Source organism: Schistocerca nitens, chromosome 5 (genome assembly GCF_023898315.1).
Source record: "Schistocerca nitens isolate TAMUIC-IGC-003100 chromosome 5, iqSchNite1.1, whole genome shotgun sequence".
NCBI lineage: Eukaryota > Metazoa > Arthropoda > Insecta > Orthoptera > Acrididae > Schistocerca > Schistocerca nitens.
Genome location: NC_064618.1, coordinates 128,041,546 through 128,068,711, shown reverse-complemented (window position 1 = coordinate 128,068,711; position 27,166 = coordinate 128,041,546). Strand labels below are relative to the sequence as shown.

The window sequence follows — 27,166 nt, the reverse complement described above, 5'->3', positions numbered from 1 at the left end:
TGGTTTATGGTTCGGTGGCGCCCTCAGCTTTTTGTTTACTCGACCCAGTGCACCATTGCGGCGTTCGCCTAGTGACAGGCGGTTTTAGGACGAGTCCAGTGACCAGTGTCCTTGTGGAAGCCGGAGTGCCTCCATTGCAGGTTAGGCATGCACAACTGCTGGCCAGTTACATAACACACGTTCGTATTTCTCTTGCGCATTCGAATCACCGTCTCCTTTTCCCACCCATGGCCATTCATCTCCCGCATTGGCGGCCCAGGCCAGGGCTTCCAATTGTGGTTTGTGTTCAATCCCTTCTTTGTGGACTGAAGTCCTTGGCTTTACGACCTATACTTGAGGGGTCCATTCACGTACACCTCCATGGTGTTCTCCTAGGCCGCAGCTTCGCCTGGACCTTTCACCTGGCTCTAAGGAATCAGTTAACCCCACAGCTCTCCACTGCCACTTCCTCTCAATTCTTGACAAGTGCTGAGGCCACGAAGTGGTTTACACCAATGGCTCGATGGCTGATGCTCATGTCGGCTTCGTGTATAGGACATATTGAACAGGATTCCTTGCCTGATGGCTGCAGTGTTTTCACTGCCAAGCTGGTGGCTATATCTCATGCTGTTGAGCACATCCGTTCATGCCCTGCGGAGGCATTTCTTCTGTGTACTGACTCCTTGAGCAGCCTACAAGCTCTTGACCAGTTCTACCCTCATCATCGTTTGATAGTGAGCGTCCAGGAGTCCATCTATGCCATGGAACAGTCTAGTCGTTCAGTGGTGTTTGTGTGGACCGCAGGTCACGTCGGAATCCCAGGCAATGAACTTTCCGACAGGCTGGCCAAACAGGCTACGCATAAACCACTTATGGAGATCGACTCCACTTATGGAGATCGACTTCTCTGCAACTTTACTGCATTCAGTACTTCGCCGCAAAGTTTTGTGGCTTTGGGAGACGAAATGGCATAACCTCAGCACACACAACAAACTGTGTGTCGTTATGGAGGTTACGAATGTGTGGCAGTCCACCATGCGGGCCTCTCGCAGGGACTCTGTGGTTCTCTGCCGGCTCTGCATTGGCCACGCTTGGGTGACACACAGCTACCTCATGCACCGTGATGACCCACCTCAGTGTCGGTGCGGCACCCATATCTTGGTGAGTTGTCCTTCTGTGGCTGCCCTGCAACGTGCTCTTCATTTACCGGACTCGTTGCCATTAATTTTAGCTGACAACGCCTCATTGGCTAATTTAGTTTTACATTTTATATGCGACGGTGGGTTTTATCATACTGTATAAGTTTTAGCGCGTGTCCCTTGTCCCTTTGTTTTCTCCACTCTAATGCTTTTAGGGTGGATGTTTTAATGTGTCGCAGAGTGGCTGGCTTTTCCTTTTTATTCTCATGGTCGGCCAGCCACGGTCATCTGCTCTCTTGTTTTTACCTGTTCTACCTGTTTCTGGCTTCTCTCTGTGGTTTTCTTTTCATGTTTTTGTCCATAGTAATGTTGGTTGTCTTTCTGTCATTCTTCTGGTTCTTCCTTTCTCTTGTGTGTGTGTGTGTGTGTGTGTGTGTGTGTGTGTGTGTGTGTGTGTTTTTAAACACATAATGTTAATTTGTAAAATTTTGATTGCTTTGAAATATTGGATTATTATAAAAATTGGAAATATCAATCAACACTATTTAATAACAATGCCTACAGTTAGAAACTAGCAACAAATACATGACATAAGAATAAGTACAGCATTGCAGAGTCAACAATGTACCTGTTGTCATGTGGCATAGCCTATTAGGCAGTACACCTGCACATGCGATGTATGAGACTTGCCCCACCTTGTCTGTATGGTAGTTTCTCCTGGTCGTCCTCCAGACATTAGTTGTTTTGCAGAATGGTAGCAACCCTAGTTTGGAAGTATTTTACTAAGTATGGTACCAATGAAGTAAAGTGCTCCAACAGTTGAAAATTGGAGGGGGCACAACAAACTTGTGACATCCTATGTGAAGCCGAAAGCAATAAGGGACCTCTTTTTGGCAAAGTCAGTATCATCAGAAAAAGTAGTTTGGCTCAAAACTATCAGGTTTTTTTTTTAACACTTTACTTTGTCTGCTACAAGCTACAATTGAAAGTTATAAGTAGTGAAAGTTGAGTGTAGAAAAATGTATTTCTTGTCACTTATGGAGAAGTAACACAGGCCAGCAAGAGATCCCTTTTCATTAATGCGCTTGGCTAATTTACATCACTGGCTGTGCTAAACAGAAGTAAGTATCCTGATAACTGTAATACCTACCCCAACAGGTTCCTCTTCCTTTGTAGGTGTACAAGCCAGTAACATTTCTGATATTCTAACTGTAGTGCTGCACATTTCTTTTTAGTTATTAATTATTATGAATGGTTCTTTATTTTAAATATTTACTTTACTGTATTTAGCTTTTGTAAACAAGGCTTAATGGTAACCAAGAAAGCAACTGCAAATTGATTAGTGGAGCAACACAACTGACTGTGTTTGTTTCTGACTTGTTTGTTAACTGTCTTGTTAAAATTTATGAGTGATTAAATTTTTATCACAACTGTGGTGACAAGAAAATGCCCCTTATAACCACTTTGAATTTAGTTTTGTGAAAAAAGGTAAAGGTGCATCAGGTATTCCCATTAAGAGATGTACTGAACTGATTTCCTGATGCATTAACTCCAGAAGTAATGACAAGGAAATATCAAGAACACCTCTTCAGAAACTTGAGACTATACTTTAAAGATTAATTTAAAGGTGCTTTATGTCTCAAGTTGAACTTGTGCTTGTTGATGAAAACAGTTACACAGCCGCTGATCCCGACCACGATGATCCACAAACAGTTCCTGAACCCTAAAAGAAGTGTCGAAAGTGCTCAGTTTAACGTGTCAAATTGAAGAGTGGTGGAACACATCTTCATACAGGTTAAAAGATGACATTTAAAGCCGTGTTTTGACATTAAATTAATTTTTTAGGTGCAAAATATAAAGGTTCTGTTTTACTTTGAACTTTTGAATGTGGTTCCATCAAAATGACAATTTTTATTTAATAAACGTTAAATGTCTGTAACTTAAACAAGAAAGTTAATCAAACATTTCTGATGATCACTTTTTACTTTCCCTCTCACATATAAGGTGAAAAATTCACAGTGTTCCTTTGAAGAGATGGTAAATTTTATTGATATACCTATAATTTTATTGGGATAATAACTGAGCCCTTTGTAGATGCTTCAGGGGAAAAATTTGATACTACCCAAAAATGATGAAGTAGGGAAGCCATAAACTTGTCACCTTTCACTCCCACTGGTACTGCACCACTCATCTCCTTCAGTTTTGCAATCTTCACAGGGGACAGTGAGACCAGTTTGTGCCACACCCTCAACCCCATATCGACTGTGATCTCCTATTGCTTCATCTTCATTAGAATTTTTCAATCTCTGTTCAAAGCCTATGTTTATTATTGTAAAAAACTGAAAATCGGTTATTTCAGAAACCGCTTATGTTGAGTCGTTTTAGCAGTCAGGTTAAACTGGAGGCAAAAAGAACCAATGTAACTGAATACTGGTCGTTTCAGCAATAACCACCATCCATAGTTTTCATAGCGTACATATAAGTCCACTAGCAGCAATATGTTCGTTATCAATAACCCTTCTGATTAAACCTTATACCCAATGACCAAGTCTGGAGTAAATAGTAATTCTGTACAGATAGTAGTTGTGATGTGACATGTAACACATGCTGACTGTACCTACAGCACTTGGCTCATGACTTCACCCTTTCACACTTTTTACAGCTTGTAGTTAATCCATGTAGTTGCTGTCAGTATTATTTACCCAAACAAATTATAAGACATAATTATTTCAATTATTACATACTCATTTTTATGCTTGTTTCGCTTTTTTTTTTTTTTTTTATACGACAATATTGTTGCCATTGACTGCGGTTTATTTTAATTCCACTATTGCAACAGTCTTGATCGTAGTCGTTTTCAGGATATCAGTCACTATTAATCCTTCTAATTGAATGTTACACACTTCAAAGAATGTGAAATTTAAGTGATGTACAGTAAGGGTGGTAAAAATGTTATCTTTAAAAAAAACTGTGATTATCATTCATAAACCTTGCCATGGGCACTTTTGACATGCTTGTTAACATCCTGACTTGCAGTAAATTGTGATCCAATACTTCATTTAACAGAGCTCTGAACCATGATCTGTATCTACCTACTTACTCCACATGCCATTGTGTCGTGCATGGTGGAGGGTAACGTACTACTACTAGTCATTTCCCATCCAGTTCCCCTTGAAAATGGAGCAAGGGAAAAATGACTGTGTGTATGTGTCTGTATGGGCCCTTCTGTTATTTTATCTTTGCTGTCCTTATGCGAAATGTTTTGTTGGTGGCAGTAGAATTGTTATGTAGTCAGCTGAAAATGCCGGTCTCTGATTTCTCTTTAGTGTTTCACAAAAAGATCTTAGTTTTTCCATTGGAATTCACAAAGTGTCTCCTTAATACTTGAATATTGATTGAATGTACTTACAACAAATCTAGCTGCAAGCCTCTGAATTGCTTAGATTTCTTTCTTTAATCAACCTGGTAGCAGTTCCAAAGACTCAAGCAGTTCTCATTGATAAAAGAGCTATACTTCCCCAAAATTAACAATAAACTGAAGTCGACCACTCACCTACCCTCCTGCTGTCCTTACATGGTTGTTCCATTTCATACAGCTTTGTAGCGTTATGGCTAGATATTTAATTGACGTGGCTGTGTAAAGCAGCACATCACTGATATTGCATTCGATTGTTACAGTGATTTTGTTAACTCATCTCATCTGCATAAGTCATCATGTATAATCCCAATACACTCAATGATGATACTTCCTATATAATACATTATTATCAAGCAGTTACAGATTATTGCTGCTTGCCCTATCCTTCACATCATTTATGTGTATAGAGAATAAAGGAGGTCCATGGGGCCCTTCTGACAATACCCATGTGCCTTACGTACATTTACTTTCAAGGACATCCCTATACACAAGAAGTCGTCAAGCCACTCACAAATCCGGGAACCTTTTCTGTATCCTCAGACCTTCATTAACAGTTGGTAGTGGCGTGCCATGTCAAACACTTTTTGAAAATCTAGGAATGTGGAATAGTTCACCGGATATCATGTGTGAGGATGAATGTCAAAGATTACGTAAGTCTATTATAATATTTTATGAACCTCAGAGGTTCATTCGTCCATGTTTAAGTGGCAAAGTAAACAACTTCAGTATATCTATATTTACTACATAATTTTCTGATTCTGAAGTCTTTCTTAAGTTATTTTTATACATTTCACTTAAGCAGTAAAAAAATTGAAATAATTGTACATACACAAAAAATAGCAGTGTGATAAAGGGTTTGCCCCCCGCCTCTCTCTCTCTCTCTCTCTCTCTCTCTACATGATCCGAAAGCTGATCTATCATTGTTTTCTTCTTTGTGTATTTATTAATATACAAATAGAAACCAGGGTAACACAGAAGTGGTTAAAAGTGTGACAGGAAAAGTTTCTGACAAGAAGCATCATACACAGTGCATCAAGGAAGGATAATGTAGCAAGAAAATATGACATGAGGTCCATTCAACCTTCTACCGTATCATGCCTGTTATTATATTTGAAAAGTAAATTACACACTTATACTGTAGAGTTGAAATGAAACTCACAGGCAAATGTACATAGGTGCTATAAAATGTCTGGCTATAAGTGAAAAAGTTTATATATACAGAAACCGGTCTTATAAAAATCAAATTATTTTGACAATGCAGACTAACACAAGAGCTTCGACTCACATCAAGATGATTATTGTAAAAAGTAGTTTGTAACATTGTCATTGGTCATCAAATTGCATATTCTTTTGTTATGTTAATAATGACACAGAGATTGGTTTAGAAAATTAAGTTGAGTCTTTCAACTGAGGTAACAAGAATATATTGCCACATTTAGGCCTAAGAGTTAGGGGAGAATTTTGCCTCTGGTAGGCAGAATTAGGGAAGAATTTTGCTTCTGACAGGTGTTTTTCTCTTGAAAACCAGAAAAACCGTGTTGTAGGGTGTAGTTTTGCCTAGAAGTGGCATGCACTATTGAAGAATGATCACCTCTAAGAATGAGCATGGGAAGAGGGGCCTTAGAAGTGAAAGAGGAATTTACCTACATCACAGAAGATGGTAGGAGCCACAAAGAAGTTGTGAACAGTAGAAATGATCATCATCATCAGCTGAAGTGATAATTTACCAACTAAGAGGTGCTAAGAAGGAAATTAGCTCTCTTTGGAGGCATATCCAAAAAGAAAAGACAAACTTGTAGCAACATTTTCAAGTTCAATATTAATGGAACAACGGGGGAAAGAGCTATTGATGGAAGGAGTAGCTGGGACGGTCAAAGATGTCATACATGCACCAAATTATGAGTGGTGAAGGATGTACTATGTATGCAAAAAGGAAGAGAAAGGTGGGCAGAAAAGTGAAATGAAATGGTGTATTGTTGCAAACCACTATCAGGGTTGAATACTAAAAAAGAAGAGAGTAACAAAAGATCCTTTCATCTATATCAACCAGACAGTTGGATTCCATTCATTGCCATTGCCAGTGCCAAGAACAATGAAAGTCTTGTCTCCAAGATGGAACCAGAGGATTTCAATAACCATAGCACACTAAACCAAGGGTTGCATAGAGCCTCATTCAAAATAATTTGAGTATGTCTGGCTAGAAGTTTCGTCTGACGAATCCACTACACCAAGGAGAATGAAAAATTGAATGCACATCTATCTACCAAAAACCATTGAATGAGTACCAAAAATTCATTACTGAATGTACATGTATAGTGAATGGTCTTAAATTTGTCAGAATCTTCTGCAGCTGCTTGTATATCTTTGTATTACAATAAACGTTATATATTTCAACTTCTTTTGTTGCATTTTCTCGAAATAAGTTTTATATTTCTGCATTAACACAGCAAAACCAATGTGTTTCAGCAGTAAAATGTTGTAAGTGATCAGATACAACATTGTTCGCCCAAGAAAATTAAAGTGGTGCTATTTTTTCAAAGATAACAAATGCAATTATATAATAACTGTTACAAAATATGTAGAATATAACAAAGAAAATAATCATTTTTTGACAATATAATGTAATCGGATAGATAAAATCTACTCCCAAACTGTGGCAGGGAAGTACACACATAAAAGGAGGTTATGCTATTGCAAGCTTCCGAAAACAGTGGCTCCTTCTTCTGGCAGAAGGGTTGAGGAGGAAGGAAGAGGAGTGAAGAAAAAGGACTGAAAGGGTATAGGAAAAGGAGTAGAAAGGGAGGGAAAGAGGGAAAGTCTTTCTCTCTCATCCCATTCATCCGGTAAGTCTCCCCTGGCCCATAGCTCCGAGTGAATTTTGAGAAATCTAACCTGTTTCCCAAACCTCTCCAAACCTTTACTTCACCCCTCTTCCTTCATCTTAAACCCTTCTGCCGGAAAAATGGGTGTCCCTTCTCCGAAAGCTTGCAATATTATAATCTTCTTTTATGTGTGTTTTCCTGCTGCCGCTTGGTGAGTAAAATATGCAGAATGGTCCATATACACCTCCTGTGTCAAGAAAACTCAAATAGATAAGCTTAAAACAGTTTTTTTTTTTTTTTTGGGGGGGGGGGGGGGGGCGGGCTACAATGTTGTTCGGGTGAGAATGATTCAAATGTTAAATAGAGATGGGAGCAAGGGCCAACTGTGGCATGCTCCACAATTTCTTGGTTTCCATTCAGGAAATTCTCGACTTACTTTCACTGAGACTGTATCTTCTCTGTATAATTATAACTGGACTGTGTAATCTGATAATTTGTTTTGTCATCTGCAAAATTTTTCAATATTTATTTTTCTTTTTTTAAATAATACATTACATGCTTTTCAATTAATTTTTGGAGAAAAGTGTCAGATTGATGCTAATGAAAACTCTCATGTTTGGGACAAAACTTGAAATTTTATGATAAGCTGTTATGTAGTCTATTATTTACTGAAAATTTCTAATTGACCATACTTATGGATAGCATCCTTTGTGATGGTGAACAGGTTTGTGATTTTTTTGGTTTTCATAAGTTATAGATCTCTTTCCATTTTGGTTAACACTGTATTCACCATGCATTCTAACAGAGACTGTGTTTTTCCATTGTTACAGCAAGATCATGAAATAATGTAATCTCCCTGGTGAAATAAGTTAGCAACTTCCTTCACCACCACTTTCACCTTTGCCGTCTTTCTTCCTCTTAATGTTCCCTTTGTGTAGATATTTGCCTCAGTCAGGTACCCTCTATTGGTTTTTAACATTATTTGGATGATTTTTTTTGTTCTAAAGTGCGTGTATTTTTTTCAAGTGACTTTGTGTTGTGGTGTTCAGTCTTATGACTGGTATGATGCAGTTCTCCATTCTAATCTACCTTGTGACTCTTCATCTCCAAATAACTACTGCAACCTATATGCTTTTGAATCTGCTGACTGTAGTTATCTATTGGTCTCCCCATATGAGTTTTACCGCCACACTTCCTTCCAATACAAAATTGATGATCCCTTGATGTCTCAGAATATGTTCTATCAGCTGATCACTTCTTTTGGTCAACCTGTGCCATAAAGTGACTAATGTACTATAAATCGTACTACCGATTTTGCCCTTTCATTACTACTTAATATGTAATCAGTCAACACGAATGACTTTACACCCTTGTTCTTTCTTTTTGTGTTGTTACAGCATTTTTTGTGGTTTTAAATAAGAAATTGCTCTAGTTCCCAATCCTTATCACTTGAAGCTTGACGTTCAGTATGGCAATTTTGGACAAAAACGAAAAAAACTGTGGATTACCGAATCATTAACTTTTTTATCTGCTTCTTTCTTATTTTGTGGGTACTATCAAGCATGAAAGATGCCTTACTTATCGATTTGCAATTGAGTAGTAGTAACACTATGTTGCCAAAAGTAGACATATTACAAGGTTTATAACTTAATCATCAACCAGCCACAAATATGGTTTACAAAATTTTATTTAAAACAAAATTTGTGGATTTATTACAAACCATAATTTTATTTATAATACCGAACACAATTGTAGGTTTGGTGTCTATACTAGTTTTAACACTGTAATAACAATAAGGAAAAAAAGTATGTTTGACTGTGTTGTTGTGCTTTATAAAGTGTTGTTTATCTAATGCCCATACCCAATGCTGGTTACATTCAGTGTACAAATATATCATCTGTTTGCAGTGTAACACATATTAGCTCTGATTGGATAGTTTACACATATAAACCTTTCAGTGTTTGTGTACAGTCTGCTGTTTGTTTGTGTTATTTTAGCCATTCAGGAGAATGCCATTTTAGAATTTATTGTACAACATTTTACTTCTGCTTTTGACCCTTAAATTAATTTCATCGCTCTAGCAAAGACATATTTTACTGTAGCCATGCACCCTTACAGCATCTGTAACTTAACATCTTTACTACGCTTACACCTTTGAAACTATCATTTTTGTTGTTCATGTTAAATTGGACTACATTTTGTAACTGTGTACTGGCATAAAACATAGAATGGTGGTGTCCTGAAGCAGTTTCCAGATGATTGAACAGCACTCGCATAGTACACATGCAAAGATGTGTTAAAGATGGATTTGTAATAAATCAGAAACTGGCAATGGTTTAAGTAAGCCTTTGTAAACCTTACTTGGGGCTAGTTGCTGTTTAAATTGTAAACTATGTTTAACAGGTAATAAGTCTAATGGTGGGGGTACCTCCTTTTGGACTTTAAACATCTTTGTATGCGTTAGCATTTCCTGTATTTCCAAAATAACAGTTTAGTACAATGACTTGGTCCTCAAAGCCTCATTCATTGTAATGGAAAGTACTATGTGAATGTGATATGGATGTTAGATAGAGGTACCTATAAGAGGTGCATCAGTATGCTTTACTACCCTATGCAGATGCCATCAGGCAGGCATTTTTTTTAACCTTCTACAAAGCCCTTGACATCTTGGAGGCATAAAATAATGAGAACTTTATAATTTCAGTGGAACTACAATTTTGCATTCTCTGATTTTACATTTTTCACGGTTCTATACCATAAATTTGTAGCCACTGTGAAAACCCCCATAAGTTTAATGCTAAAAATTCCCTGATTCTACATTTCCTCCTAGTAAGTTGCCCCCACCCCTATCCCCACCCGCAGTGTCAGGGGCTAGAATAAACCCATGGCCCTTCCATGCCTTTCCCTCACATTATTTTGCCTTTTGACCTCCACTTTCCAATTTTACCAAAGTGCAGGCTGTTTGGGGAAGTTGTGGAAGGATGCCTTACTGTGGTGCACTACCTCTCCACTATGCACTGTTACCTTTTGCACCTACCAATCGAGTGGATCTACCTCTGCACCTGAAATCTAGCGAGGTAGCCAGTCCATTGTGGTGGGGTTGTCATGTACCCTCTTGGTGGTAGTCCCCCTGACAGTACAGGGATTGCATTGCTGAAGCCTGAGCTGTGACCTCACTGTGTCAGCCGAGGAGTAGGTGCCTGACCACTTTGAGGTACCTGGCTACTTTGCCAGGTGGCTTTTGCTTTGGCACAGTGGCGCCCAAGAGGAGAGCAACTAATCAAAGTGAATGGCATTGGGGTGCATGATCTGCAATGAAACAGATAAAATTAAAGGTTACCGTGCCAACACGGCTGTCTCATCAGTCAGAAACAGTGATTTTACTGCAGAAGTTTACAATCCTATGGCATTTCCGTCATTGACCATGCCTCAAGATGAGAACCAGCCAATGAGAAATGAAACTCTTTTGCTTCAATGAAGCCAATGTTTTTCATTGAAAATATTGAAGATCGGTTTGGGAAGGTTGCGGCAATAGAGGAGATGAGAAACGGATCTTTGCTGATCAAAACATGATATGCCAGCCAATCACGGGCACTTCAGGCCTGTGTCAAGTTAGGTGATGTACCAGTCACAATTTCTCCTCATAACAAACTCAGTAGAATTCAAGGTGTTATTTTTCATCAGCACCTAACACTCCAAACTGACAAAGAGCTGTGTACTAATCTGGCACGGCGTGGAGTCCATTTTCTTTGCTGCATCCAGAAATGACCCAAGGTTAATAGAGTGGACACTGAAGCTTTTATCCTAGCCTTCAATGGCAACATTTTGCCTGAGAAGGTTAAGGTCATGGTTTATAGGTGTGATGTCAGGTGTTCCTTTCCTCCTCCGATGAAATGTTTTCAGGTGCTAAAGGTTCGAACACATGTTCTTCCACTGTTCTAATGAGGCTGTCTGTAGGGCATTTGAATGGGCACCCCAGGGCAGCCCTTGTGACCAGACCCCTCAGTGTGTCAACTATCTGGAACCCCACCCTCATTGTTCACCGCAATGCTCAGCGTTCAAGAGGGAATAGAAAATTCAAGAGTATAAAACATTTGAACACCTGTCTTACCAAGATACAAGGAAAAATTTGAAAGACTTCAGCTGAGTAATATGGTATCCAATTTTGCGACTTTCGTGTCACAGACCACACCTCGTGCAATGACAATGTCTCACATGACACCTCCAGGCCCTGGTTGTATTCCAGAGCCTGCCCTCCAGTTGGGGGAGGGAACATCAGCTCCTTCATCGCCTACACCTACAGCACTGGTGGTTCCCACATCATCAGTGCAGCCAGAGGTGCCTAGTCATCCTCTGTCATCAGTAAAGAGGACAAGGACCAGCAGCCGCGTTCTGCAGGCCAAAGAAAAGTATGGCCCTCATTGCTTCCAGAAGATAAAATGGGGAAATCTTTACAGAAATCAAAATCTCAGAAGGATAATAAAGATAAACAGAAAGGTTAACTACTTTCTGAGGCATCAGACGTTCTGCTCCCCAGCCCTGCAGAAGTCGAGCCTATGCACATAGATGATGGATCGCGCAGTCAAGCGGACCACGACCCAGTATCAAAGTAATCACACCCATATTTTCCATTTACCACTTTCCTAGAGCTGACACCAACATTCTTTCAATGGAACTGTAATGGCTACTATCGCCATTTGACTGTACTCAGTCATCTAATGGCTACTTATTCCGTAATTGGTATAGTGCTTCAGGAAACAAGGTTTACGACAACAAACTTCCCTACTCTGGAAAACTACCACCCCTACGTACCAACTCCATTAATGTCGAGAGAGTGTCCGGTGGGATCTTTACCTTCATACACTCTGATATTTTCATTGAACAGGTCCACCTTAACACTGCACTAGAAGCTGTGGTCGTTTACGTGTCAGTTCGGACGACAATATGTAATGTTCATCTAGCACCAGGCATGCCTTTCCATTATCACAATCTGTTAAGAGATAGTGGCCCAGCTCCCTGCCCCCTTCCTCTTATTGGGGGACTTAAAATGCACATAATCCTCTGTAGGGCTGCGACACTGCCTCACAGAGGCTGAGTACTAAGACACATCCTTTCAGAACTGGGTATCTGCCTACTCAACACTGCAGTTGCTACTCATTTCAGTGTGACCCACAGAATGTTTTCAGCTATTGATCTCGTAGTTTGCAGCCCGAGTATCTAACCTCTGATTCAGAGGTGTGACCAAAGCGATCTTTGTGGCAGTGACCATTTTCCTATTGTTCTCTCCCTCTCCACTCACAGACGTCTACAACATGCTCCACATTGGCTGCGTCGGAAAACTGACTGGCAGGCTTTCTCCTCTGCAGTCTCTTTTGCAGCTAGTCGTGTGACGGATGTTGACAGGTTGGTACAGGATACTATTGCTCATGCTTCAGCAGCGACAGTACCCCACTCCTCTGGCTCATCCTGATGACTGCTGGTGTCATGGAAGCCTGAAGATATAGCACAGCTATCAGGGAATGCTCCAACGCGCTTCAACGGCACAAGCGCCATCCCTCTCTGGATAATTGAATAGCATTCAAGAGACTCTGGGCGAAAGTGCAGTTTTAATAAAGAAAAGAAGCAGAAGTGTTGGGACCAATATGTCTCAACTATGCGATCCCATACCCCATCGTCCCCCATATCCCAGGTACGGATTAGTCTCCATCGCATTTGCGGCCATCCACCACCCATTGCGATTCCTGGCATTCTTGTCAACTGTAACATCTGCACTGTTCTCGTGGTACTTGCCAAATATTTTGTGGCACACTTTGCTGAAGTGTCTTCTTACAATAATTACCATTCTCATTTCCTGGTCCGGAAACACATTATTGAGTGCCACTTGCTATCTTTCCAAGCTTTTAAGCCAGAGGGTATATACCACAATTCCAAAGCAGCTTTCAGGTTTTCCGGTCCACCACAGATCACCTGGTTCATTTGGAATCCACAGTACGCAGTGCTTTTGCGCATCGCCAACATCTAATTGCTGTTGACCTTCAGAAGGCATACGGTACCATCTGATGACAACACATCCTCTCTACACTGCATGAGTACATTTCAGGGGAAGTTTATCCATTTCAATACAGAATTTCCTGTCTCTGATTTTTTTCGGGTCCGGATAGTTTCAACTTTCACCAGGAAACTGGTGTCCCTCAGGGATCAGTTCTGAACATAACGCTGTTTGCTATTGCCATCAATGGTATTGCGTATTGCCTGTATCACAGTGCAGTGCTGAGTGCCAGCTTCAGGGGGCTGTCTGGAGAGTCCATTACTGGGCCCTGAACCAATGCTATCAATTTTCCCTGCAAAATGACGAGTTACGCATTTTTGTCAACTCCGGACTGTGCACCCACACCCAGAGATTTATCTTCGTGACAAGTTACTTGATGTCGTTGACACTTTCCAATTATTAGGTATTTTATTTGATCGCAAGCTAACTTCGCTGCTGAATGCCCTCCAGATGGAGGCAACTTGCGTGAAGAAGCTGAATGTTCTCATTTTCGTAGTCACTCCTTGTGGGGCATGGACTGCACAGTTCTTCTGAGATTTTACAGGGCGCTGATTTTGTCCTGCTTGGACTATGGATGTGTTGCCTATGTGTGGGCAGCACCGCCCTTTCTCAGCCTACTGGAGCCTGTTCGCCACACTGGCGTGCGGTTTGCATTGGGGGCCTTCTGTACGATCCCTGGTGATAACTTCCTGGTGGAAGCCATTGTCCCACTGCTACGGGTTAGCCAACAGGAGCTTCTGGCAAGTTATACAGTCACAGTCTGTCAGATGCCTATCCACCCATGTCACTCAACTCTGTTCCACAACCAGCAGTTCAGACTGTTTGCACATTGCCCAAAACTGAGAAGACCAGCTGGGATCAGACTCGATATTCTACTGAAGGACATCCAACAGCCTCTGTTAGTCTGTTTCCCTAGAGCTCCCACTCAACATTCCCATGGCCTGTACCATGTCCTGTGATACAGATGGACCTCTTTTGTGGCCACAAGATGGATGCTGATCTTACCCTTCTCTGACACCTGTTTCTTTCAATCCTCCACAGTTATTCTAATTTGGTATGCATCCACACAGATAGATCGAAAGTCAATGACAGGGTCACTTGCAGTTCCCACATCCAAGGGGACACACAAAGCACTCTCTGCGAGTACCTGAAGTGTATACACTGCAGGGTTGGTTGCCATCTCTCAGGCTTTGCGATACGCCAAATCCCAGACCCTGACTAACTTTCTCATCCTGTGCTATCCCAAAAATCTTTTGGTCACAAACATCTAAGAACTTTTGGCTGACGTCTACAGCTCTGGAAAGATCGTGACTTTCGTCTGGACACCGAGCCACATAGACATTCCAGGAAATGAACTCGCCAACCATCTAGCTAAACATGCTACTTCAGTAGATCAACTTGATGTCGGGACAGCCCAGACTTAAGATTACAATTTCAACGCTATATTTTGAGGCTCTGGGAATCGGAATGGCAGACTACTATGACCCAAAACAAGTTGAAAGTGAACAAAGGGTCAATTAAGGGGTAGCATACATCTTTCCAGGTCTCTCGGAAAGGTGCCATTGTGTTGTGCTGTCTACGCATTGGCCACACAGGACTCACCCACAAGTTCCTTCTGCGTTGGGAGCTGCAGCTGAAGTAGTCTAGTGATAATAGTGCATGTTCTCGTTTAGTGCACTGTGTTAGCCTGTCTGCAGCATGCTCTCAGCTTGCCTACCTCACTACCTCAGATGCGTGTGAGTGATGTGACAGCTACTACCAAAGTGTTGCATATCCTCAGGGAGAGGGTATTTTACTTTAACCTATAATATTCTTCCACTTCCAGAGGTAGAGGTGATTGTGGGGGGCGAGATCCACCCCCTGTAGTGGGTACCGACCAAGCAACTGCAGATTCCTTTCTTCCCCTCTCACTTTGTTGTGCTTTTAGGCCCCCTTAACAAGGTTTATGCCTGGTTTATCTCTTTCCTTTTACCTATTGTGGTACAATTGCTGTCACGCCGTTTTAAACACTCTGGCTGAATTATATAGTTTGAGCAGCCTAGTCCCCGTTGTTTTAGCTTTTTACCTTTTGACATGTTTCTCTCAAGATAAGGATGGACTTATGACCCTGTTATTTAGTCTCTTAAATACATAACCATCATTGTTAATTTAGTAATGAGACCTAGATTCTAAGTTCTTACTCAATGTCTCGTTTGACTTCGTCCCGTTTTCTTCCTATTGACATTTGATATGACTTAACTAGTTATAAAGGGCACAAAAGACAGATGGTTCACACCATGGTTTGTGGTGGAGTTAAAGGGAATATTTTAGTCCGTTGTGGACAGGATAAATGTGAGGAAGGAAATGCTGACGTAATCCACGAGCGGTGTTGCCAATGCAGCTTGCACCATTTAGCTTCACCATGCAATTATGATACAACTACTGCTAGGTTGGAGCGGTAATGGAAAAGCAAGACAATCAACACAAAGTGTTCCAAACTGAGCCGATATGTGATGAAGGGTCCCAGCCATCACCTTTTCTTGTGCCTTTTATAACTCATTCTCATCTTTTCGCAGGTATTTCTGATGTACTGTATTCAGCAACTATACCGATTGTCAACCTTTTAAATTAAAACATTGAGTCTCGAAGAATATGCCCAGACAGAATCGAGGAAACATCGCCCATTTCTGACTAGTGAACACTTATTGGGTGGCGACGTGTTGAGTCACCCAATAGCCAACACAGCAAACATACCACACTAACACACATGAAATGAGCTCGCCTACTGGATGAGTGGAGAGGGGGCATGGCCCTTCAGCGACGGGAGTGTAGGTAGGGGTGAAAGCATTTTGTGAAATGCTGAAAATATACTTTTCGTGTAGATGATGTGCTATGACAGAGATGTCATATGGGAGCAGAACAAGAGTTTTGCAATAGTTCATTTTAAACCTTTTCGTGTTCAAATCTAATGTAGTACAGTTGCAAGAACTACATACACTACTCATGTATATAATTTGCACGGCAAACACAACACACTGTAAATTGTAAAGATTGGCAGCTGTGATAGAGGGCATGAAGCGAAACTGTAGACCTGAGCTTTCTTTCAAATTTACATTTTACACAGTGTACAGAAATTCACTGAGCTGACTCCTCGTAAGCTTGTAACATCTATTGGGGAAGTGAACTCATTTATTCATGTGTCTGTTTCTCTCATCAAGCCTAAAGTAACACTTAAACGGCGGTGAGCATATGCTGTGCAGTTCATAAGAAAAGCGTTAACCTGCAACAGCAATGGTGACAAAGTATGTCGTTAAGCATATGTCCACATTTATGCATGTTATTTAACCACTTTGCTGTGGTGGTTTTGGTTTAATTCAACATTTTCATCAATTTTTGCTTTTTTCTTGGTGAGCACCAAGGTGATATCTTAAAAATGCTTGTTTTGAATGTATATAGTGTCCGGGGACACTTTCAGTTATTTATTGCACAAGAACTAAACATTGTGCAGATGTCATACATATTGCATTTTGAAGAGAAACTCTAAAAGTTTTTTTTTTACGAACATTCGATACGCGAACCATGAGTGACCCGGAGACGTCAATATGGTAATTGAATTCTTGCCATACCCATCACAGAATGGCATCGCCGATGGTGGCAGTCACTTCCTGTATTTTCTCCCGGAGCTCTGCTGCATCATGTAGTAGAGGCGGTACATACACCATATCTTTAATGTGTCCCCACAGAAAAAAGTCACACGGAGTGAGCTCTGGTGATCGGGGAGGCCATTTCATGAAACAGCTGTCCCCTCCTGTAGCTTGTCTTTGTCCACGTCATTGAGCTTGTGCACTAGCTCCAAATTCTATGGTTTCATAGACAGCTTCCGTCGCAGGTCTTTCCACACTGTCATCGGAGCCATTTCGAGTTCACGGGAAGCACAACACACCAAATTCTTTGGACTCCTTATGAACGGCTCTCGTACGTGCTCCACATTCACTTCACTCACACTGGGACGTCTGCTTCTTTTCGCTGGGCACAAGCAACCCGTCGTAACAAATTTGTTGTTCCAGTGATAAATGGCCTTCCTTGTTGGTGGCTTCTTACCATACTTGGTTCTAAACATCTGTTGAATAGCTGTAGCACACTGGTTTTTGTCGAACTCCAACACAGGAAACTCTCTCCGCACCTGAACTCACCATGTTTATCAAACTACACTGTGGTGGCATACATAAAAAAAAAAACTTTCAGGGTTTCTCTTCAAAGTGATATATGTATGATATCTGTACAATTTTGGGTCTTGTGCAATAAATAATTGAAAGTGTTCCTGCACTTATGTGCACCTTGTATAATTTGAGGTCATAGCGTGCCTGAAAACGACTAGTTTACCTTGTACCCAGATACCAGTTTCAATTTTTTGATGAGTTTTTACTTACAGTTATACATTGTGATTTTTTTAAGAACTGATAAAACTCATTAATAGAAATTATCATATAAACATTGCATTGTACATTTAATTTGGTTCAGTTAGACAGATTTTATACAAAGTATTGGAGAGGATTGCTATTTTTAATCGTATATGGCAGTTAAATGTGTTTTTGTTCATTTTTTTGGGGGGAGGGGGGGGGGAGTTAACATTTTCCTCAATTCTGGATTTTCCTCAATTTTGCGTTTTTAAAGCCTGGACCACATAAAAATGTAAAATAGGGGTTTCACTATAGTTGTATTACAGGCATAATCCCATTTTCCCTGAGGAAGAGCTTTCAGTTCTCCAAGCCAAGAATGTTTGCATTTGTCCCTCCTAATGTTGTGTATGTGTCTTTTGGTAGTACTGGAATTTTGCCTTCTGAAGATAAGTGCTGGCCAGACATTATCTTATTTTTTGTACTTTTGAAATGGGTAACAAAGAAAAATATTCAGTATGGAGCTGTATCCAGACAAAGATAGTCTGTCTCCACATGATAGCATACATACAAGAGTTGAGAGAAACGCTCTTTCAAATTGCAAAGATTCCTTCATGCAGTGTGTAACGTTTTCTCCCTCTTGCTTAGTAAAAGAGCCCCGGTTCTGAATGCATCTGTAATTTACTTTTGTGAAATATGTGTTTTTGTATGTCTTTATCAGATAGTAAAGTTTGTAAAATACATGAAGGCCATTCTGAAGTTCGAGAATGGTCAGGTTCTTCTATTAGGAGGAGTGATATGACCTCATTTTGATGATTTGCACTGGTTATCAGTTAAATAGTTGAAATAATAACGTTATTTCATCTCTGTAGATATGTTTGCATGCAAGCAATTGAAGTTGATTTTGTCATTCCTTCTGTGGCCATAGTGTTCCATTCATTCAACAAATTCAGATTTGAAAGAAATTCTTTTGTATCGGTATTCAATCTGGGTAGTGAATGGCAACCATTTATCAAGTAGATTTTTAATGTTTGGAAAATGATTGAACATGTGCTTGAACATCCTGTATTACTTGTGGTGTTGCACAGGTGGATGTGTCTAGGTCTTAATGCCGTGTGTGTGTGTGTGTGTGTGTGTGTGTGTGTGTGTGTGTGTGTGTGCGCGCGCGCTCTTTTGAGAACGCATGTTCTCTAGTTCGAGAAAGAGTTCCTGCCACAAACTTTTGTGTGTGCCTGTTGACAACTCAATGCTTCTGCTTTTTGGTAAGAGGTCTCCTTTATTCCTAAAGTATTTATGTTTTATAAGAACTTTCCTACTATAATTCTGATTCAGGTAACTCTTTAGTATAATCTTTCAGAACTTGATAAATACAATTTACGCTGTCAGCACAGCAAAATTCAAAAAATAAACATGACAAAGTTATTTTTTTCTTTCAGTTTTATGACAGTAGCTTTAGATTGATGGTTTTCTACCCTAAATGTTGACATTGTTTGACTCTGTTCATATACAGTTTGATTCATGTGCAATTACGCTACAGGCTTGTGAAGAACTTGGTTGCATATTTCATTAAGTACTCGTACCTTACTTTTAACTTGATACTATTTTCGTAAATTCCATTAACATTTTTAGCTGTAAACATTCAATTCAGTAGTAGAGAAACTGATTTTATTATATACCTTTTGTAGGAGCTATGATAGTCAGAAGCTTGTTTAGAACTAATAATGGTTTTCATCTGTAGATCGGAATCGATAGTAATAATATTGCATGGCTTTTATTTATATTAATTTGTAACAGTTTTCAGCAAATATGTGTTGTATGAAAATTAATGAATTGGTATTAACATTTTACGTTTGATAATTTGAAATATGAAATGTAACTACTTTCATTACTCTTTTTCTATGCAATCATAACTGCTTCGCTCTATTGTTTCTTCCATGTTGTAGGACAATTACATTATTATTGCATATGTCAGGATGAATATTTTAAGTGTGTTCTGTGCCAATATTAAATATGAGTACAGTACTTTTTTTTGGAGAATCCTTTTTTCGCTAGCACCAATCTGTTTCTTAAACTTGCCTTGCATTGCTTATATTCTGTGTTCTCGTTCTCACTCCCTGAGAAGGTGAACTTTCTTCACTTCTTTAACTACATCTTTCAATGTTTCGTAAGTTACTATTCACCCTCTGCTGTTCTGTCACACTTACTTTGCCAAAATATATTGTCAACCTAAATTATGTAACCCACTAAATAGGTTGTCCACTATATTCACAGTTTCTTTGTAGTTGAAGTTTTCATTCACAGCCTCCATTGATTTGTTTGAAAACCAGGTTAAAGAGCAGTAACAGTAAACTGAAAGCCCATGTACATGTGTGTACTTTTCTGACCTGTTATTTACAAGCAAGAAGTGCCAAGAAGGTTGTATTGCGAACCTCAAAAGACACTTCCTTTAGATTGTGGATATTAGTTCTTACACAACTCCAATGATTTTAGTAACTGTGGGTTTATCGCAATGACTCTTGCTGATTTGTTTCTGCTTCAGTCATTCTGTGCTCTGTTAACCCATGGCTACATTAGTGATTCCTTCCATATAAACCCCCTTATCTTCTGTTAAATTGTCTTCTTTGTCAAAGCAGTTTTCATCATAATCCTACCATTTCATATCTTCTGCAAAAACAGTACACACATAAACCCCCCCCCCCCCCCCCCACACACACACACGTGTGCTTGCTCACACTCATATGTTCTAAATTTTTTGTGAGCCTTTTCTATGGAGTTATATCTGCGGTTTTTTTCTTTTTTCTTTTTCTTTTTTTTTTTCTCTTTGTTGTATAGGTGGTGCTTTCTCTGTTTCTAATTGTTTCTTTCATTATTATGTCCCACTTCTATTTTTTTTTAACTCTCTAAAAATTAATGAAGAATGTTACAGAGTAGACTTTTTTGTCCAGGCCAATGAATTAAACAAAGAAATTCCACTGTTTCACAGTTTTAATTAATTTCTTAGAATATTATTGCCTTTTTATTCTCACTTTTTCTCTGTGTTTTTAAATTTCAGTTTTATGTTCATCACTAGAAGTCTGTGATCTGAATCGTTGTTCATGCTGGATAGGCAGTGCAGTACCATAAATGTTTGTTTAACTATGATTTAGTTACATTTTCATGTTTGTCGTGGTCTTTTCCATGTACCCCTTCTTCTCTTGTAATCTTAGAAGCATTCGCTGCAGTCAGTTGCAATTTTTCTTATCATTCCAGAAACGTTTCTGCTCTGTTGTTTCTTTAGCCCACGCCATGTTCTTCAGTAATTGTGCAGTTTTTTTTCCTCCCCTGCTGCTGTGGTGCTCAAATCACCCAAAACTATTCCATTTTCACCTCCCTATATGTACATATTTTATCAAGTCCTGAGTGTCATCATCTACTTCCTCTCTACTTTACACCACCACCACATCAGCTTTTGATATGGAAGTGTAAATCTGTAAAATGGTAGTTGGCTTAATTTCAATTTTGTGAATAATTATTCTTCCATTGAATTGCTCTCTGTTACCCATCTTCCTAATTGTAACAATACTTGTACCTTTTACACCATTTGCTCATACTTTGTTTTTTACTGTGTTGTCATTCTGTTTATTTAACTCAACTAACCACTCTCAAAAAAGTTTTCTGTGGTGTTGATCCATAGCCATGCAATATTTTTTGAAAGAACAAACCACCATTTGACTGTTCATTACAGTTTTTATCTTCTGTACTATCAAGATTTCGGCTTTTATACCATTATCAAGTACAATGTCAAAAGTTGTTAGTCCATTAGCACATCATACTTGTTAAGGAAGTCCAACAAAGCAGTTAAACAAGACTAACAGACACCTTAAAGATCAAATGGTGGTTTATTCTTTCACAACAATACCCCCCCCCCCCACCCTACACACACACACACACACACACACACAGAGGCATCAGTTAGCAGTAGCACTAAAAATTACATTTTTTTATAATGTTTCACAAGAAAAGTATAGGTTTATTGTGTTGTGGCAGGACCTAACAAACATGCGACCAAGCCCTGTTGCTGGACGACCTGGCTTTGGAACACCATATTCATCTCCTGCACGGAGTGCAACAGCTGCAGCACCATCAGCAAATGACACTGAAATTGCTGTTACAAAAATCAGTGCTATGTTTCCAACTGTCAGTGAAACACACATCCGGGCATTGCTTATCAAGTAAGTTATTATTTGTACCTTTTTACTTCACTAGAACACAGATGTATGTGTACTTTCCTGTACTTCATAAGAGTGCGGTATAACCTTCAAACTCAAGCATATTCAGTGAAAGGACAATGTGAAACTTTTTAGGTAGTGCAGCAAAACAGTCTCAGTCTTATCAAAAGAGAGAAGGGGAAAAGTGTTGAGCTCACATATAAGTTTGAAGATTTTACAGTGAAATATCAAGTCATCAAATACTCTCAGGAAACAGCATATTCACTGTCAAAGAAAGGCACTCTGTGACACAGCTACTTAAGTGATTAGAAAAGATGAAACCACGAAATTTGGTGGCTTTGGAAGTATTTTATTGAAGAAGTGAAATTTTATGCCATTAGGTACATTTGCATCAAGTCAAGTGATTTGCTGAGTATTTCTGAAAACACTCAAATATCTTTATAATATTAAACAATTGTGGAGGGAATGAGACCGAGCCCAATAAGGAGGAACAGAAATTACAGCTTCTCTTAAGCATCTGATACTTAGCCAAAATTCTGTTTTCAACAATGTATAGGAATTATGTATTAAAGATGGTGGACATAATGGAGAAGGAGAATCAGGATGTGACACTTGGACCTCCTACCACCACCATCACCACCACAACAACAACAACAATAACCATTTCGAAATATGCCAAAAGAATTTTGGGAAAGTTGTTCTTTTATTTGAGAGTACAATGGAAGTAGTGGTGCCTTTGTCCTGGTGAAGGATGTGTTTGTTGTTCCAGTCTTGGGTGATGCATAATGATTTAGGAATAGGGTTGGTTGGAGAATTAAGAGGCATGTGTGGATATAGCATAGGAGATTATTTGCAGGATGGATTTGGAGAGTAGTCCTTGTCTGTGAGGGCCTTAGAAAAACCTTCAGCACACTGCCCAAAGGGGTTGCTTGTCACTACATTTGAGTTCTGCCTTCCACAGCTCTCCAGAGACTTTGTGTGGAAGGGGTGGCAGCTGTTAGAGTTGAAGGTAGTGTTTGGCTGGTAGGCTTGATATGGACAGAGATTTTTTAGGGAGCCAGCAGAGCGGGGGAGTCCAGCATCCAGGAAAATAGTACTACAGTGGGCTGAGGAGGACAATGAGAAATTGGTAAGAAAAGGTCGTGTTGAGACGGGGGGGGGGGGGGGGGGATGAGGATGAAGTGTCTAGGCTCTGGGTCCAGATCATGAACATATTGTCATTGTACCTGAACCATATAAAGTGTTTAGGAACAACTAGGAAGGCTTCATCTAGATAGTCATAAGCATGTTGGCATATGAGATTGTCATATGGGTGCCTATGGTTAGTGATTAGTTTGTATAGTTTTCCCTCAAAGGAGTATAGTTATGGGTAAGGATTTAGTTGGATGTCCGTCTCCATAGTCAAGTGATCAGTGTAGGTGGCTGCCATGCAGAGAACTCACATTTGATTCCTGGTACTGCCAGGGATTTTTTCCTTGTTGGGAGGATTGGTGTGGGAACCACTCAGGCTCGTGATGCCAATTTAGGAGCTGCTTGACCAAGTAGTAGTGGCTCCACGTAGCTTTCCACACAGTGGCTGGGAGAGTGGTGTGCTGACCACATGCCCCTCCACACCACATCCAGGTGATGCCATTGGCTGATTTATGCCACAGCATTCTGCCAGGCTCTACAGGCTCATCTGTGGACAGAACAGTGGGGATTATATGCATATATTATATATGTATTTGGTCATGCATAATAAGTTAGTGGGTTTGGAGTCCCCAGTTGATAAGAGTTTGAGGAGTATAGGGAAGTGGCGTCAAGGTGGTAATGAGATGAGGATGCTAAGAGGCAGTGAGGGATATGATTTGTGGCCTTGGTACAGCAAGTTAGGTTTCAGGCAGTGGGTTGGGGGTGTTCGTCAACAGGAGCTGATATTCCTTCTGTGGAAGCACAGTAACCAGCCAGAAGATGAGGCTATGTTGAAGGAATGGAGTTAATGGAAGGTAACTAGGGATGTTTGGGTGATATTGTTGGTAGTTAGCCCAAAAGTAACACATAGTCTGAAAGCTCAGCAATGTTTGGTCTCAATTTTGTGCCTGTTGACCATTCAATGCGTCAGCTACATGATGAATGATTACCTTTGTCGCTTCCTTTATTAGGAAGATATGTTATGTAGACATCACATTTTGTCACTTAAAATTACAGATGTCACAGTAATAAACAATATAGAGGAAACTTCTGGTAGGCTAAAACTGTATGCTGGACCTGATCTCGGACCTGGGACCTTTGCCCCTTTGCCTTTTGCAGGTAGGTGCTGTAAAAACTGAGCTCTCACAGCTTTACTTCCACCAGTACCTCATCTCCTATCTTCCAAACTGGAAACATAGAGGAAACTGTACAAGCTTTCCAAAATTTCTATGTATAAACAAATGCTGGATTTTGTCTCTTTGTATAATTCAAGAGATTTATCAGAAATCCAGATAGCTCATAAGCAAGTGCTATTCAGAAGTACTGCAACAATTGACAGTCCAGAATGGAATAACAAAAATATAATAAAAAGGATAGATTGCTATTCACCATATAGAGGAGACATTGAGTTACAGATGGGCAGAACGAAAGGACTGCTATACAGTTTAGCTTTCGGCCAAAAGGCTTTCTTCTGAAGTAGAAAACACATTCACATGAACACTGCCTGGTTGCTGTGGTCAAAGCTGTGTATACGCAATGGGCAGAGACAGTGGTCATGTATGTGATGAGTTGTGCTCGTGTGAATGTGTGTGTTTTTTCTAATTCAGAAGAAGCTGAAATGTATAGCAGTCATTTTGTCTGTAACTCAACGTCTCTATATGGTGACCAGCAATCTGTCATTCTCATAATATTGTTGTTATTCTGGAGTAATACTAGATAAGATATTTAAAGCTATTGGGAGTGTGAAGGAAGGATGTGATGGTATTTCAATACAAATAATTGAAACTGAAAGAACAGTAATACAAAAGTAATTTTAAACATTATTTACAGAATGTCTTTCTCTGCAGACAATTCCTCGAAACTGGAACAATGCTGCATTTGTTTTATTTTACAAGAAAAGAGAGAAAAAAAAAACCACTGTTTCTAGCAGCCTCTTCTCCACAATGTATGAGATAGTCACTAAATGTATTCCCAGTCACATAGAAACAAACATGGGTTTAATCAAGCAAAAGAACTAAGCTGCCTTTAGGAGTGGATATAGTACAACGAATCTCTTTCTGTTCATGGATGAAATTATAGAACTAAGTTATTTGCATGAATTACCATCTTGTTTGTGATTCATAGTTTTTGGAAAAAGCTTTTCACCAAACACAACCAAATTTGTACTGTCATTTTGCGAGAAACAAGAAAATGATTCAATCTGATAATATACTGAAGAAGTGCTTCCAAGTGGTGTTGTGCAGCAAGATATCCAGGAGAGCTTCTGTGAAGGTGGAAAAACAAGAGGGAAGCACTGACGTAATTGACGCTTTTTGATGGGTTGCTCTCTTCAGTTTCGTACATAATGTGCATGAAGTAGAATTTCGTTAACTAACTGGCAGGAAGTATGAACCCTCACAATCAAGTGTATGTGTAACTGTAAATACTGTCTAAAACCATGTGTTTTTTACTGTCAGATTGGCACATCACTCTTATCACGTTTATTGATTAATGGAAAAAACACAGAGGGGCATTGCGGCTATTTTCATAAACATCATGACTAAAGTATAATGAGAACAACTATAAAAGCTGTACTCAAAGCAATTTACTTTGTAACGCTATGTTGTGGCCTAACCAAACATTTTTCTTTAACACGAGATAAATGTATATAAATAATGTAAATTTAATATTATTGTTGTTCTAATTTTAACTTTTAAAAGGTTCAAAATTTTAGAAAAAAGATATCACTTCTAGGCTATTAATAACACTAAATGTGATTTCTGAAGTTTCATAGTATGACTGAATAAAATAAATTTCCACATGTAATCACATTGCTGCTTCCCTTTTTTCTGAGCATTATCCTTCGGAGTTGAAAGCAGCTAGAGGAGATGTATTTCTGGGGACAGTAAACAGAAAAGAGCAAACTTGTCTAATAATAGTTTGATTTAATAGTTTGTTACTCACAGATCACATCTGCAAACAAGCGTCATCAATATTGTTTCTAGTGTAAGTCTAATTTATCTACAACAGTAGTTAACTAATTTTCTACTAGTTTTCACTTTAGACACATTCAGGAAGCCATTAACAAAACAATTGCATGACAAAGGCCTTAGAATTGTCTCAAGGGAGGAAATATTTAGCTGTACATTTTTTTAAAAGAGAATCTGGTTAAAAAATGGATCATCTCGACATAGTACAGTACACTGCTTATTGAGGAAGAGGTGTTTGCAAGCCAAGAGGCTGTCTCAATGATTATGTTGTTATGAAATGTAGATATTTTTATTTTGTGTGTGTTCATAATGTGTATATGAACTGAACTGCAACCAAAAATTCTTTGTCACAGTGTTGGTGGCCATCATTATGATACTTAATAAGTGTGTATTTTTTTCAGGTGCTTTAATGTTTCTTTGAGCATAACATTGCAATCCAAAATGAGTATGAAAGCATTTCCACAGGTACCATCATCGTGAGGCAGTAGTAATGAGTGCCCTCCAGGTGGAGAAGTACCCACTGTCAACACCAGGCCCAGGGACAATTGCCTCTCCACCTGTGGCAGGCCGGCTCTTGGGCCTGGGTCTCGGCCCACCATATGATAGTCCCCGGCTGGCGACTCGTCCACCACATTCCTCCCCAAAGATGAAATTGAGGTTCTCCATGGATGTGTTATTTAAAGCCAGTCTCTGATGTCATGCTGAAAGCTAGCATTTTATTTGTTCCAGGAACATTTTACCACCTGCATCCAACCTGTAGATGAGAGTACCCAGTACAGCTGCATGTAGGAGGTATGGCAAGGTTTCTCCCATTTTTTATTTTTTTTATTTATTTTTTTTTATTAATTTCATGTTGTGCTTGTTAACTTGTGGTGAGTGTAATTACAAATATTTTGACATAACTTCTTCCAAATTGCAACATGCTCAATTTAAAAAAAAAATTAAATATTTTCCATACCACAGATATATCATTCGTACATTTGTTAAATATATTGCAGTCATAGATGCTTGTGAAATATTTGATCAAGAATCTAAA

At 39.4% G+C, this 27,166-nt stretch overlaps 1 protein-coding gene across 3 annotated transcripts in view; it reads left to right on the top strand.

The window, feature by feature from the left end:
* LOC126260917 (BAG family molecular chaperone regulator 3) overlaps window positions 1–27,166 on the top strand; it is a 177,119-nt gene that overhangs the window by 89,110 nt on the left and 60,843 nt on the right. For 2 of the 3 annotated variants that reach the window (XM_049958376.1, XM_049958377.1), the window contains 2 exons: window positions 21,810–21,994; window positions 26,596–26,787. In XM_049958376.1, coding sequence (XP_049814333.1) covers window positions 21,810–21,994; window positions 26,596–26,787 — 377 coding nt within the window. The remainder of the gene's footprint in view (window positions 1–21,809; window positions 21,995–26,595; window positions 26,788–27,166) is intronic. The other variant, XM_049958378.1, reaches the window with a different exon arrangement.